We start from the raw sequence: 14,033 nt of genomic DNA on the forward strand, positions 1-14,033 counted from the left end.
TGCTGGTCACATCCATTGATTTGTGGGACATAGTGTTATGATTTTTTCAGGAAGCAAATCTGCATTGATAGGGACAATCGGTGGCAAATCTTTAGGAGAAACTGGCATCGTGACTACACTACCCCTGTGATATGAGCACAGCAACATAACGTATGAGCTTGCACCAATTTGCTGGAAAGGGCTGAAGTCATTCTAGGCCTCCCTACCATAATTAATGACTCGTGTCTGGGTTCTGTGAGAGTTTGGATTTTCCTGGATTCAGTTTCTGATAACCTCTGCAGATGTGGGATCAGGGACAGTGCTGCTTGGACAACTCTGTTTATCACAGTTGATGTATACTTTTCTTGACCTCATGACTCTCGGCTAGTGTCTTGAATCACTTGGGAATAGCTAATGCCTCAGCTCCCAGATTGTTCTGTTTTGCCTTCAGCCAACTGAATGTTCACCTTTCTTCACAGTTACAGGAAATTAAGATCTTCTGAGATAACATGAGTGTGGATGAGCAGTATGTTTGGTCTATGGGGAAATAATGTGAACAGAGAGAGATTACACAGAGTAAAAATAGACATGCGTTTCAGAGGTAGTTCTTGTGATTATTCCCTGCCCCCCCTCCCCCCCCAATAATTCTAAAGTATATTTAATACTGTTGGCTGGTTTAGTGAAAACTTTAACTGTATGACTCTAAATTATTTTTTTAAACAGGCTATCACTCTATGTGGGATTGGTCGTACACTGTACAGATGGTACACGCAGCAAATTTGCCGTAACCCCTGTGGATATTCATAGCAAGGGCTGTCGTCCACCAACAGTTGACAGCTGCAAATGAATTAATGGCATTTTTTACTATCAATAAAACATCAGAAAGAAAGCACAAACAGGAGAAAGAGGAGTTTAAAGAAGCAGAAAATCTACATCACTGCAGAGAGTGATATGAAACATATGATATATTCTAAACTTAATTCTGTTTAAGTCCTGGATAACTAGATTTGTCTCTTCAGTAACAAAAACGTGTAATGCCAGTTGCATAGTCCTCTTCAGCTTGGGAATGAAAATGTTTGAGTCCCAGCAGAGAGAAAAAATGGATGCTGTGGCTGCTATCCTTCCACACAGGGATTATTTATTGCCTCTTTTATGGGATTTGCACCATGCCAGAATTTAGATGAGTTCATGTACAGTGTACAGTGCACAGTGACTTGGAGCTAAATGGTTATGAAAGACATGACGTTTGTGCACCTGTGGTGCCAATTTTTAATGACTAAAGAATACGCATGTCCGTGTGAAGAATTATCAATGCGAGATTTTAGTCTACAGTGTGTAGATATTTTAAAAATGTTCCCAAGTCTTTTAATGGAATGAGTTAATAAAAATTAATTATATCCTTTGTACCTGTACTGTGATTTATTTCTTTTGGTATGACTTACCCTACATCTCTTCTTCTTGTTTCCAGTTCTTGAATGTGAAATATAAGAAAACTTGCTCTTTTAGTATTTCATTAGTGGTGTTACTAAATTCTCATTTGATCTCCAAGATGAGTTTCTTGCGGTGGAAAGAGTGAATATTTTCATTAAGCAAAACCAGGTGCAGCTGACTGTTCTTCAAGCCATTTTACAATAGGTTTGGTTATTAATACATCAGAAGTCTTACTTGTGGTTACGATGGAAAAAGTTAAATTTCATAATAATATCTCCCGAGTAGTTTTAATTTAGAAATTAGTGGCTTATTTTGGCTTGTCTTGTAGTTAATTTGTAAAGTGCTAGAGCGAGATTTTGAAAATGACTCATTTTGCTTTTGCTTGATTGTAATATGAGTGCAGTGTGGAAGTGGTACTTCAGAGAATGTTCAGTTTCCCAGCTTCATTAACGTTTCACTGTGTAACTCTTTTTAACGCTATGTAGATAGGGTTTTGTGTCATGTTAGGAAACAGGACTACTAAAGGCTTTATAAATAAAATACGTTATTTAGATTCCAAATATATTCTTATGTGACTCTATATCCAAAGCATAAGAAATTTGTGAAACAAATGATAAGCGTAAAATGCCAAAAGTTGTCAAAGTCTTCCTAAAATAACTTTTTCCTTATTTGTCTTGTTTTGTGCAGGCTTTCCTTCATCGAATGATCCAATGTGCTACAGCCAAAGTGGATAAAAATGTCACAGAAGAGACAGTTAAGGTTAGTCTCGTAATTGCAGACTTCTTCTGTTTTGTATCTGATGTTTTATCTATGTATGTTTTAATCTTTTGCAGATGTTATTTTCAAATATTGAAGATATTCTTGCAGTTCACAAAAACTTCCTGTCCCTGGTAGAGGAGTGCTTGCAGCCAGAACCTAATGCGCAGCATGAAGTTGGAACCTGCTTTCTTCATTATGTATGCTATCTTTTATTACAGCCTTATTTCACTTTTTTCCTTTATTAATTCCTGTCATGATGATGAGTGTACATAGTCATGAGGACAAAATATGACTTGACTGCATCATGTAGAATACTTTGAAGTCATCTCTTGATTACTGTCATTTTCAAAAAAAAGATGGGAGGATTAGGAAGAAAGAACATATCAAATGGGCAAACTTTTGTTGTTTCGTTATTTTTATATTCACCACATTAGCCCAGGCTGACAAACTGAGCTCTGTAGTGTGGGCGAGGCTGGTGCCTATACGTGAGATGGAGGTACAAGGACCAGAGCTATATGAAATAGCAGAAGTAATAATATGCTTTATTCCCTTTTGATGCTAGACAAAAAATATGAATATTTAACAAAGAATTGCATATGCTGGGTAAAATATCTCCAGGGTTCTGGACTGTGAAGATATTTACTTCTCACAACTGCAGTACCTCCACGAGTATGTGTCTTGTAGTAATTGTTTTCTAGGAGTATTATTTTTTCTGCTGGAGCAAAACAAGGATGTCAGTGTTACAGAGCTCTGCAAAATCAGGACAAGTTAGTTTGCTTTCGGTTGTAAGCCTAACAAAAAGTCTAGGTTTCATAGTTATCTCTGGTTAGAGTCCCGTTTGTTTGCAAGGTCTTTGTTTATTCACTGTGAGAGGAGAAAATTATTAATGGTTCGTGGAAACATTTTACGGAAGTTGAGTAACATCAGGTTTTGACTCTGCAGAAATGTGGATCATATTTGCAAACAAATGTTTACAGACAAAATAGATGATGATGTCAGCAAATAAGCCACTCATTGTGCATTTTCTTCCTGTGTGTTTATTTTTTTATTCTATGTTTTTGTGATAGTTCAGTCTCTGAAATTTTTCAGCAAAATCTTACCAAGTTCAACAAAGATAAATGTAAGGTCTTGCAACTGGGAAAACATAATCCAGGAGTGCAGCCCAGGCTGGGATCTACCTGGCTGGGGAGCAGCTCTGTGGAAAGGGACCCAGGGGTCTTGAGGGACCACAAGCTCAATATGAGTGAACAGTGTGCTGCTGTGGCAAAGAAAGCCAGCAGGATGCTGGGTGACATCACCAGCAGAGATAAAAACATCATTATCCCACTCTACTCAGTGCTTGTCAGACCACACCTGGAATACTGTGTTCAGTTTTGGTTCTCGCTATACAAAAAAGATGTGGAGAGGGTCCAGAGAAGGGCCACAAAGATGATCAAAGGACTGGGAAGCCTGCCCTATGAGGAAAGGCTAAGAGAACTGGGTTTGTTCAGCCTTGAGAAGAGAAAGCTTAGGGGAGACTTTATCACCGTGGGAAAGCTTAGGGGAGACTTTATCCGATTGGACATAAGAGGAGAATTTTTCACAATGGGAACGATCAACCATTGGAATAATCTCCCTAGGGAAGCGATGGATTTCCCAACATTGGACACTTTTAAGATTCTTCTGGACAGGGTGCTAGACCATCTTGTCTAGACTCTGCTTTTGCCAAGAAAGGTTGGACCAGATGATCCTTGAGGTTCCTTCCAACTTGAGATTCTATGATTGAAATTCCCAAGTGATGCTTCCAGACTGTTCGTAATTCTAAATTGAGGCTGGACCACAAATAATAAACGTAGGAGGAGGAGCTGACCTTCCAAAATGAAGACTATATTACTATTCAGCTTTGAAAAGTGTTTGTTCCATGTTTTATTAATTTAAAAAAAAATATCAAAATGGCAAGTGAAGAACAATGTATTTCTTTGTTTCTGCAGAAAGAGAAATTCCGTATCTATGATGAATACTGCAGTAACCACGAGAAGGCACAGAAAGTTCTCCTTGACCTTAACAAAATAAGAACAGTGCGAACGTTTCTTTTGGTAAATAAACTTTGAACTGATGTTCTAACTTACTGTTTTTTGACTAAGCAGTGAATTGTTAGCATTGTCACATCCACCATGTAACAACTACAAGCACACCTGCAAGCAGTTAGCAGGCAGTTTCAGCTGAGGGTGGTACTTCCAGAGGAAGAGGTTATGCACATCGTATTTTCACTGCTGCACTTGCACTTGGATCCGTGTGTCATACAGTGTTAGGCAGTGTGCCTTCAACTTACTGGCCAAGAGACGAGGGTGTAAATGCAGCCGTGTCTGTAGAAAGGAGAGGGAATAGGATAAGGTATATGAGGAGGGATAGGGGAAGAAATTACAGAAAGGAAGCTGAAGGACTTGTCAGACCCTCTGAAGAGAAGGTCCGCATTCTGGTACCGTAGCCACAGCTGTGCCAGACAGAAGCATGTTTTGTTATGGATCATAGAGTAGCCAGCCTGATCTTAGATGCTGACTTAATCTGAGGTCAAAAGAAACAGCTACACAATTAGTCTTTCACTTTATAAGACAAATAAGAAGGAGTTTTAAAATGTTAAGTATGACAGTCCTCATGATTTTCCCACAGCAATACCAGTTTCCATGTAAATACTGAGTTTCCTGAGTTGACATTAGTTGTTCAAAGAAGGATTCACTGTGGAATTATTTTTGTGTTTTCCTTCATGGTGTCCTGTGATAATAAGGTCAGCTTTGAAATATGGGGCCTACTGTATTGGAACTTAAATACCTGAGAGGGTGCCCATGTATATGATATCAAATTTTGGAGTGATCAGGTCTGATTATCGCATTTTGAGACTGGAAACCAAGTGACACTATTAGCAAAGCATCGCACATACGGTTAAAAAAAACAGGTGATGCCAACGCTGACAGTACCACAAGTTTTGTTTAATTTTATTAGTTACTTTTAGCATGCAGTAGGCTTTCACTACTGCTGTTGACAGTTCTTGGTGAAGTTGTCTTATTACTGCTCACTAAATATTTGAAAGATAATGATCTGACTCCCTTCCTAGCTGCATTTACTTACAGCCAAGTTAATGAGCAGTGTGGGAATTTCCTTATTGTAGGGGGTACTGGGTGACATAAAGTGCTATCTGCTTTTTTGCCAAGAGTCTCTTATTCAGCAGTGTTCCATTCATAGTTAAAAACAGCTTCAAAGTTGTCCTGTTTTTCCTCAGTCATTGACAGTACCCTTCACCTTGCCTCAGACTGAGGAGCTTCACATACATGATTCTTGTATTGAGAGCAGCATGGCCAGACTCAAGAAGAAGGAGTGAATGTTGACTGCAGAAATGAAAAGCGAAATACTCTGGAGAAAGATTGCAAAGAGCTTGTTTTGTGAGAAAAGAAGCCATGTGTGCAGTTGTGGCAGTTCATGATGTGTCAATGTCATGTACTCCTGGGTGCATGCACAGGGCTTTCACATCTGCTTTGGGTTCCTCATAGATTTAGGACGTGTGTAGAACAAGTGGGAACAGTCTAAGCTAGAGAACAGGGGGTCTGACTGTGCAATTTGCAAGTACAGTTGAAGCCTTCTAGCCAGACACAACAGCTCAGGTCATTAGAGATGTAATTATCTATAAATAATCGGGAGCTGAATCCAGACTTTTGAGCCTTTAAGTATAGAGATAGTCATTATATAAACCTATAGTCTGCGTTGCCGTTATCTTGCTCAGTCTTGACGAGTAAAGCTTTTTCATTGGCAGGTTAAGTGAGATCCTTTAGGATAAAGGATTCTTTAGGATAAGACAGAAGCTGTTTAACCATGAGTACAAAGCAGAGACTTAAGAGTGGGCGTAGAGATCCCCATAGCAGCACTGGTTATGGGGAATGTGCGTTGTGAGTTATGTGCTGAGTTGAGTGGCCACCCAGTTGTGTGGCCTCTGTTCCATCAACAATGTGTCTTCATCCAGATTTGTGGCCTGCGTCAACATACCATCTGGCTGTGTTAAACTGCTCTTGTTTAGTGTTCTCAGTTTAGACATCTTGCTCTTTGAAGCTGTAGATTATCTCATACCATTGCATCACAATGCCTTCTGATCTCTTCATAAAATAGAAGAGATCATTACTTTAGATCTTTATGTACTTATACTTTAATTCCAGCAATTCCAAATATTTGCTGTGATGTCCCTTGCATACTTTGTTATCCCAAATAGCCCTTATTCTTTCCTCTTTATCTCTCAGCTGCTTTTTCATGGGTGCTCCCATCCAATATTTCATGTATTCTCTGCTTCCATAGTTGGATGTCTTGTCAAAACTTGCATATTCTTTAGCCTATGACTAAGGATATTTTATTCATTGCACATCATGTTTAAATATAGAAGCATGTAAACAGAACACTTTTTTTTTTTTTTGAGTGTGCATTAGGATGGCCATGTTCAAACCTTTAAAACCACCTTTGATGATACTTAATATTGCGAACACACTTTTTAGAAGCAGCAGCACATATAGTGGTCACCTGGAATTATTTTAATTTTTGTTTGTTGAAGTATGAAAGCATATTTTTAGCATTTTATTTACTATCTTCTATTTTAAACTTTAAAAAAAGCCCTCTCTTAATCAGACTGGATGAAGAAGGTACCTAGGAGAGATGCCTGCATAAAGGCATTGTGGCTTCATTGTCATATATGATAGTCAGTGTACCTACCTGTTCATGTGTTCAAGCCTGTTCTTTTGACAGTCTTGCAAACCTCCCTCATTACATCTGTGTATATCATTTATATATAGCTTAACCAGTATTGCTGTGTACATATGCCTTTGTCTTTATTTCTGATAATTTTCTTGGCATTTTTTAATAACTTGTGAAACTTCACTCTTTAGAATTGCATGCTCCTTGGAGGACGCAAGAACACAGATGTACCGTTGGAGGGATATCTAGTAACGCCAATACAGAGAATATGCAAGTATCCCCTTCTTTTAAAGGTACTTTCAAGATTTTTATTTAGGACTTTATACTTCCTATATAACACTGGTTGCTAAGCATATTTCTGAACTGCAGGAACAATCTCTCTACACAGTGAATGATGTCTTTATTAGATATTGGACCCAGACTTGTTCTCATTAAAGCTAGTGGCAAGTCTTCTGACATCAGTGTTAAAAGGACTGAGGAGTTTGGCTGGGTCAAGATGACTAGCTCCCTTCTGCATCCAGTCCTAAGGTCGCCTCTCTATTGTTGAACGGGTGAGCCACTTAAGGGAGTTTAATGAGACTGATTTCAGCTGGGTTCGACCATGTCCTTGCTTAAAGTGCTTGGGGATAGCAGAGTTTGTTTGTGACAAGCTTTGATGATTCTAATTTACCATCAGCAAACTGTAAATGAAAAATATTTATGAAAATGGTTTATAAGAAAAACTGTGGAGTAAGTAATATGCTGTAGGTGGTTCTATGTACATCTATATGTTTATTCTTATCTTACTGTCACAACTTTTAATGAAAAATGTTAAATGTGCTGATAAACCTTAGATATTCAGACATATGAATTACTGAAATTTTTCGCATGTTAGGAAATAAAAGAATACAGTCATCAGGAAAGTAAATATTTAAAACACATTTATGCTTAACAAAGTAAGGTTTAATATTATTTATTGTTTCACACTGTGAGAGAAAAGCCAGAGCAAATTCTGCTCTAGAACCTACTTGAAATCTGATTATTGGACAATGTTTTTCACAATTCACATGTGAATTTAGATCTGAAACATTGCCAGTTACGAGGCAAATGTATTTCATTGCACTGACATAAAAACCTAAAAGTAAACATGTTAAAATAAAAGTTTTAAAACCAAGTTAAATAATATAATAATTGTGATGAGGTTTGAGTCATCCAGATATCTGTGGTTTTACAGTTCCATTGGCCTATTTTAATATTATTTTTGTCTTCTATTTTTTGAAAGAAGGATCTACAGACAAAACAAGGGAAAATGACTAATGAATTACTTCAGGGACACATTGAAATTAATGTATTTTTGTTAAATTTAAACAGAGGGTGTGGTTGCAGCAGGGTTAAGGCTGCAGAAGGAATGTACCCACACCTCCATCAGGGTATGCACTGAAGACTGTAGCCGGTGCAGCTGTAAATGGGTAGTTGGTAGCTGGAGATAGGAAATTTCAGACGAATACTGGCAACTACACGTTTGGTTTTTAGTGTGGCTGCCATTAACAGTAACCATCTAAAATGGTTGGTCACCAGTGAGTCACCTAAGCTATTGTTCAGTGCTCTGGTGTGTTGCACTAGATAAAACAAAACAATATTGTGGAGCTAAAGGAAGATGGTTTTTGCCCTGAGTTGCAGGAAAGGCAGGTGTTAATTTTGACGTCAGTAAACTAACATTTTTAAGCAGAATTGTTGTCCTTACTGTTGAACAGTTCCGCCCTGTGGAATATAAGAAACAAACAAAAAACCCACACCAAAGCTCAACATGAAGAAACATTGTTGAGAAGAGAAAGTATCTGAAATGCAGGCTTCTTCCTAGGTAGTGATTATTTTTGTTAGTAATTTATTTCTCAGAGTTTTAGTGTCCTACTAGAACACAATGCTGAAGAATTTAGTACTTTAGTACTTTTCCACCTAGTAAAAGAGAAATCTGGCTACCTTTTTTTTTTTTTTTTGTATCCTAGTCAATTTAAGCCTCCTGTAATGTACATTCAGAGATCAAAGACAGGTTTTTTTTTTTTTTTTTTTTTTTTTAATGTCTAAATAGGAGTTACTGAAGCGGACTCCAAGGAAGCACAGTGACTATGCGGCACTAATGGAAGCCCTCCAGGCCATGAAAGCTGTCTGTTCCAACATAAATGAGGCCAAGAGACAAATGGAAAAACTAGAATTTTTGGAAGAATGGCAGTCTCATGTTGAAGGATGGGAGGTACTGTCATAAGATTTGTTGCTTTCTATATTGAAGAGGGAGTAACAGTTTTCAACAAGCGTATGTTGCACTGTTTTTGTGATCCTGGGGTACAGTCAGCTCGCCAATTCTGTGAAATCACAGCTTTTATTTGGGATCCACTCTGTAAATTAAGTGTTGTCCGTGACTGAGCACTGCTGTATGGAATGGCAGACTTCCAGCAAAGAGGGCAAATTTTCAGTGTTTGCCTTGGAATATTGATTTTTACATCAACATGTATGTGTGCACACATACATATCTATAAACCGTGCTTTAACTGCTGCTCTGATTTTACTGCTGTCAATGCCTAACAGCATTTTGTCTGGTCGAACCAAATTTTGATTATTTATTATTGTTTAAGCACTGTGTCCATTAGTTTTTGTCAGCTTGTAGGTAGTCCCTTACTACTGACTGAGCTAAACTAACATAAATGTGTTCAATGGAATCTAAGTAAGACTTGAATTGTTTTTTAGAGTTTGCAATTGGAAGAACTTTAGTGCTTTAATTTTGTGAAGAAACCATAGGTCTGTTCCTGAGTTAGAGTTTTCAATAGTAACTGGAAGAGCTACCCTTTCCCCTAGGTAATCACGAGATCAAATAGTTGTAGCACCAGAATCATTATTTTGAGCACTGTAATTATTTTATACAGAAAGACAGATGTAGATGCAGGTATATCTTTAAATTGCCTTGGGTGTTTTGTGTCGAAATATCTGAGCTGCCCAGAGGTGAAAGGGAAACAAGTGAAATTCCAATGAGAGAAATAGGAAGCAAGTAATGTAAACGTTTCTTAAAAAAAAGGCAGTTTTGAATATAATACGCAGGGGTTTTTAAGACACATTTCAACATGGAAGTAGTTCTTTGCTTTTTTGAATACTTTACTCAAATGTGCTACTTCTCTTCCTGAAGTGAGTAAGTAAGAACTGGAGGAACAAATTTATCCCTTTAAGCTTTGTGGAAGGCTTGCTGGCTAAAAAAGTTTGCAAGAAAAATGTGTTTATTGCATGTCAGTCTGATAGCCTGAGACCTGATCTTTCAGCTATGTAGTGGTAAATGGCCATTGAACGGTGCAGAGAAAAGAAAGAGTTAGGGACACTGATGGGACACTGAATGAGAGAGAGCTTTGAGATAGACTTACCTGAACTTTGACTGACAGAGTTCCTCAAGATATCTGACAACTAAAAATTAGAATATTGACTAGAATAGGCAATTTTAAAGGACATACTCATAGTAACAGATAAAACAAACAAACAAAAAAAACCCAAAAAGTTCCTATACAGCTGTGTTCCCTCCCTACATCTCCTGCTGTTACCACACCTGTTGTCTTTTGAACTTGGTGTGTCTGAGGATGTTCTCTGCTTCTGCAGCAGTGGATTCAGTCTCCCCCTGCCTCCCGGAAGGGTTCAGCAGAGCAAGCCACTATCTGAAAGGAGCATTAAAAATTACACTGAACAAAGAATACTGCCCATGGCACTGCAGAATTATTTCCTGTTTGCTCCACGTGAAATCTCCTGATCTATGGACTTACGCAAACCTTTGATTTATTGTTAATTGAGTAGCGTGGGAAGACTTGATTCATTCTAAATGTAGATTAAGCAACTAATTTTTAATCAAAATTTTTCAAGTTTCTTCAGTTCATTGTGGAATTTGAAATATATCACTTAAGATGTTTTTCCTTTCCCTGCATAGCAGCATTTTCAGGAACGGCGCTCCCATTTCTGTAATTGGGTTAGATATAATTTAGAGTAGAGAAATCCTCTTATGCTGGAGTTCAGGGCACTGTAGTCTTTTGGTACAGGACTTTCACTATAACACATTACACAAGAATTCACTGTGCCTGAAAAGAAGGAATTTTAGCAAGTACAAAAGCTATACAAGTGATGGTCTATGGTCTGTATTCAGACAAACCTTTCTTCATTTAGTTGTAATCTGCAATCTCAAATTAAAAAAAAAAAAGCCATTAAAGACAAATGACAGTGAGTGTGTACTCGTGCCATGATATTATTTGTAGGATTTTGAAAAACAAAGGACTACTTAGATGAAGTAAACCTCTAAATGTAATTGAGAGGAGGTCTAGTTGACCTAACACTTTCCAAAAGAAGCAATGTCTTTAACAGCTGCTTAGTTAGACTAGGTGAAAATAAGTTTCTTTCTGTAATTATCTTGAACTTGCTGTCATCAGCAATAACTTGGAAAGATTAGTGTATGTGAACATTAAAATGCATTAGACATGCTTGTGCAATAACTTCATGATAGAAGCAATAGCAAGTCAAGTGCTTATGTTGCTGAATATTTTATGGCAAGGAAATCTGTTAAATAATCCTTATTGCCTATCACTGACTTTACTGCTATTATTTTGAACTTTTCAATTAAGTTTTCTACTGCACTATAGTGATTAAAATTCTTCTACTTGCTTTCAGTGCCTGAGTCTTACAGATATTTGTCAAATCCATCTTAATGAACACACTGAAGTATACAGTTACAGTGCTATTAACTCAATGCATTATTAGTCATATAAGTTGGTTAAGAACTGACTGTTCTCAAACCTCTAACTCTGAAAAGGGAATCCACTCTTCTGCGTTAAATTTCTTCTGAGCCCTTAATAAAACATACAATAGTAAAATATGTTTGCTGTTGGAAATATATTAACGAGCAAAGGTAACAATCAGGAAGGGTAACAATACAGACAGAAGCATGCAAAACATAGACTTATTCTCTGTGCTCAGAATATATTCTGTGAACTGTAATGTAGTAATTTCATTCCAACTTTGTTGTTGTTTTTTTTTTCGTTTGTTCCCTCCCCAAATTTAATTTTAGGATTTCACTTGTGCTTGAACTCTGAAATAGTGCCATTGTCTTGAAATAGTATGTTTTCAGTAGAGTTATGTGGTATTTATTGTAGTTTAGCTGATCAGGTTTGATGTGATCGTGTGGCAACCACAGGGTGCCCAATCTGGCAAAATTGCCCTGATCTTAATATGCTATGCGCATCCTTTTCGAACATAATATATGGTTAGTCCTTGAAATGGTAAGAATTCTAGAGCATGTATAAAAGCTAACAGTATTTTGAATGATTCCCAACAACTGCAAAAAAAGTCTCCTAATGCAGTGTATGAGAGTGGATTTAATTAAATAAACATCTGGTTTTCTGCATCGCCTAAAAATAAAGAGGCAAACTTGTTGGAGATTTCCTTCCAGAAGGAAATGCTTAGCACATTGCTTGGCTTCAACTAGAAGGAAAGGGAAAAAAATAATGACTATTTTTAGAATCTGATCAAAGCATGACTTGAATTCCTATACATAAGTGTCATAAAATGAAGCTTGTGTGTTTATTATGATAAAAATACAGATTCATGGAAAAATGCAGCATCTGTTTCAAGAAAAAAAACTTTGAGTATAATGACTTTCTCACTTAATTTCCTAAGTGGTTAAATTTATTGGCCTGAATTCAGAACTTGTGTAGGTGGCTGTCTCAGCTGGAGAATGGCTCAGCAGCTGGAGGAGTCTGTCGGTAAAATTTGCATGGATGTTTCAGTGAGAGAAGAAAAAATAAAATTGTTGCATTTGCTGTAACCTGCAAGTTGAACAACCCAGTCTGAATCACAGGCCATCTTACTGACAATAGCATGGGGTACTCTGTTCGTTTCCATTACACCATGTCATCAAGTAGTATTTTAATAGAGATTTCTGTTTTAAACTCCAGTATTTGTAGCCCTTTCCCCTATTTTATTTCTGTTTTCTATGCCCATATGCATAGTACTGAAGAGTAAGTTAATATCTGTAATTTCTGATCTTTATCACTGTTAATGTGCTGGCCACTGAATCAGTGTGGTCAGACCTCCGTGTTTAGTTAAATTTTGCCCAGAATATGTAGATAAGTAGCTTTTGTAACAAATAAACCAACAAATGCTGCTTTTCATCTCAAGGTAGTAAAGGTCATTTTTTAATGTCAAAGGTGAATATTTAATGACTTAAGGATGATGGGGATATTGTTTTAAATTCCTTGCATATAATTTCTCTCCTTCCCATGCATTTTAAATGCGTTTATTTTGTGATATGGTCATGGTAGCCCACGTCTCAGACCTCTTGCCTGAGCTGTTGCCTTAGTGGAATTAGAGGTTACTGACTGCCAGCCACAGGTTGTTAGAAGCCATTTTTACCTAAAGAGCCTGCAGACTCCGAGATCTTATGGGCTTTTAATTTCCAGCTATCCTGAAAAACCACAGAGTCCTTGGCTCCAGTGCTACCCACAGGAGAGGACTGCTCTATAGTTAAATGTTTGGAGTCTTCAATGACTCAGCAGGATAGATGGAGGAAAAACTAGTCTAGATTCACAGTATAAGCCTGCTTTGCAGGTCAGTTTTTTCCAACTGAATCCTTTATACGTTTTGTTGGAAGATGATTAAGACAGGTTTTTTTCTTCAATACGTGGCATTTTCAAATTGCTGTGTTACAAAAACACTGGTTTCATGGAAAATACCCCATCAGCTCTAATTGCAGGTACTTTAAATGTACAGAAACATGAATTGTAGCATAGTAGTAGTGAATTCGCGTTTAGGTTGACCAACTATATCATCTTCCCTTGCAAGCACCGAGTATTAATGTACGTATTCATGAAAACTTTGAAATAACAAATTACTTTTCAGGTTCAAATTGATCATATTTGAGATTTGCCTGGTAGTTTCAATTCAAACATCTAATGAAAACATGTTTATGTTAGAAGGTTTTCATAATATTTCTTCCTAAAGTATTGTGTGTAGGTAGTGTAGTTCAGTTTCAGCTGTGCAGTAGATAGCCTCACCTGCCCCTGGGACAAAGGTGACCTCTCATCTGTTACTGCAGCCTTGAACCTTCCCCCATGAGAGGGACACCTCAGAGTTGCATAAATGAATCATCCTACTGGGCTGGATAT

General features: G+C 37.4%; 1 protein-coding gene across 1 annotated transcript in view; it reads left to right on the forward strand.

The window, feature by feature from the left end:
* The window catches only part of PREX2 (phosphatidylinositol-3,4,5-trisphosphate dependent Rac exchange factor 2), a 181,531-nt gene that overhangs the window by 50,500 nt on the left and 116,998 nt on the right, over positions 1-14,033 (forward strand). The window contains exons 2-6 of the mRNA XM_086609368.1: positions 2,098-2,169; positions 2,244-2,366; positions 4,140-4,244; positions 7,068-7,169; positions 8,945-9,106. Of these exons, the coding sequence (XP_086465494.1) occupies positions 2,098-2,169; positions 2,244-2,366; positions 4,140-4,244; positions 7,068-7,169; positions 8,945-9,106 (564 nt within the window). The remainder of the gene's footprint in view (positions 1-2,097; positions 2,170-2,243; positions 2,367-4,139; positions 4,245-7,067; positions 7,170-8,944; positions 9,107-14,033) is intronic.

Source organism: Tauraco erythrolophus, chromosome 3, assembly GCF_009769465.1.
Source record: "Tauraco erythrolophus isolate bTauEry1 chromosome 3, bTauEry1.pri, whole genome shotgun sequence".
Classification (NCBI taxonomy): Eukaryota; Metazoa; Chordata; class Aves; order Musophagiformes; family Musophagidae; genus Tauraco; species Tauraco erythrolophus.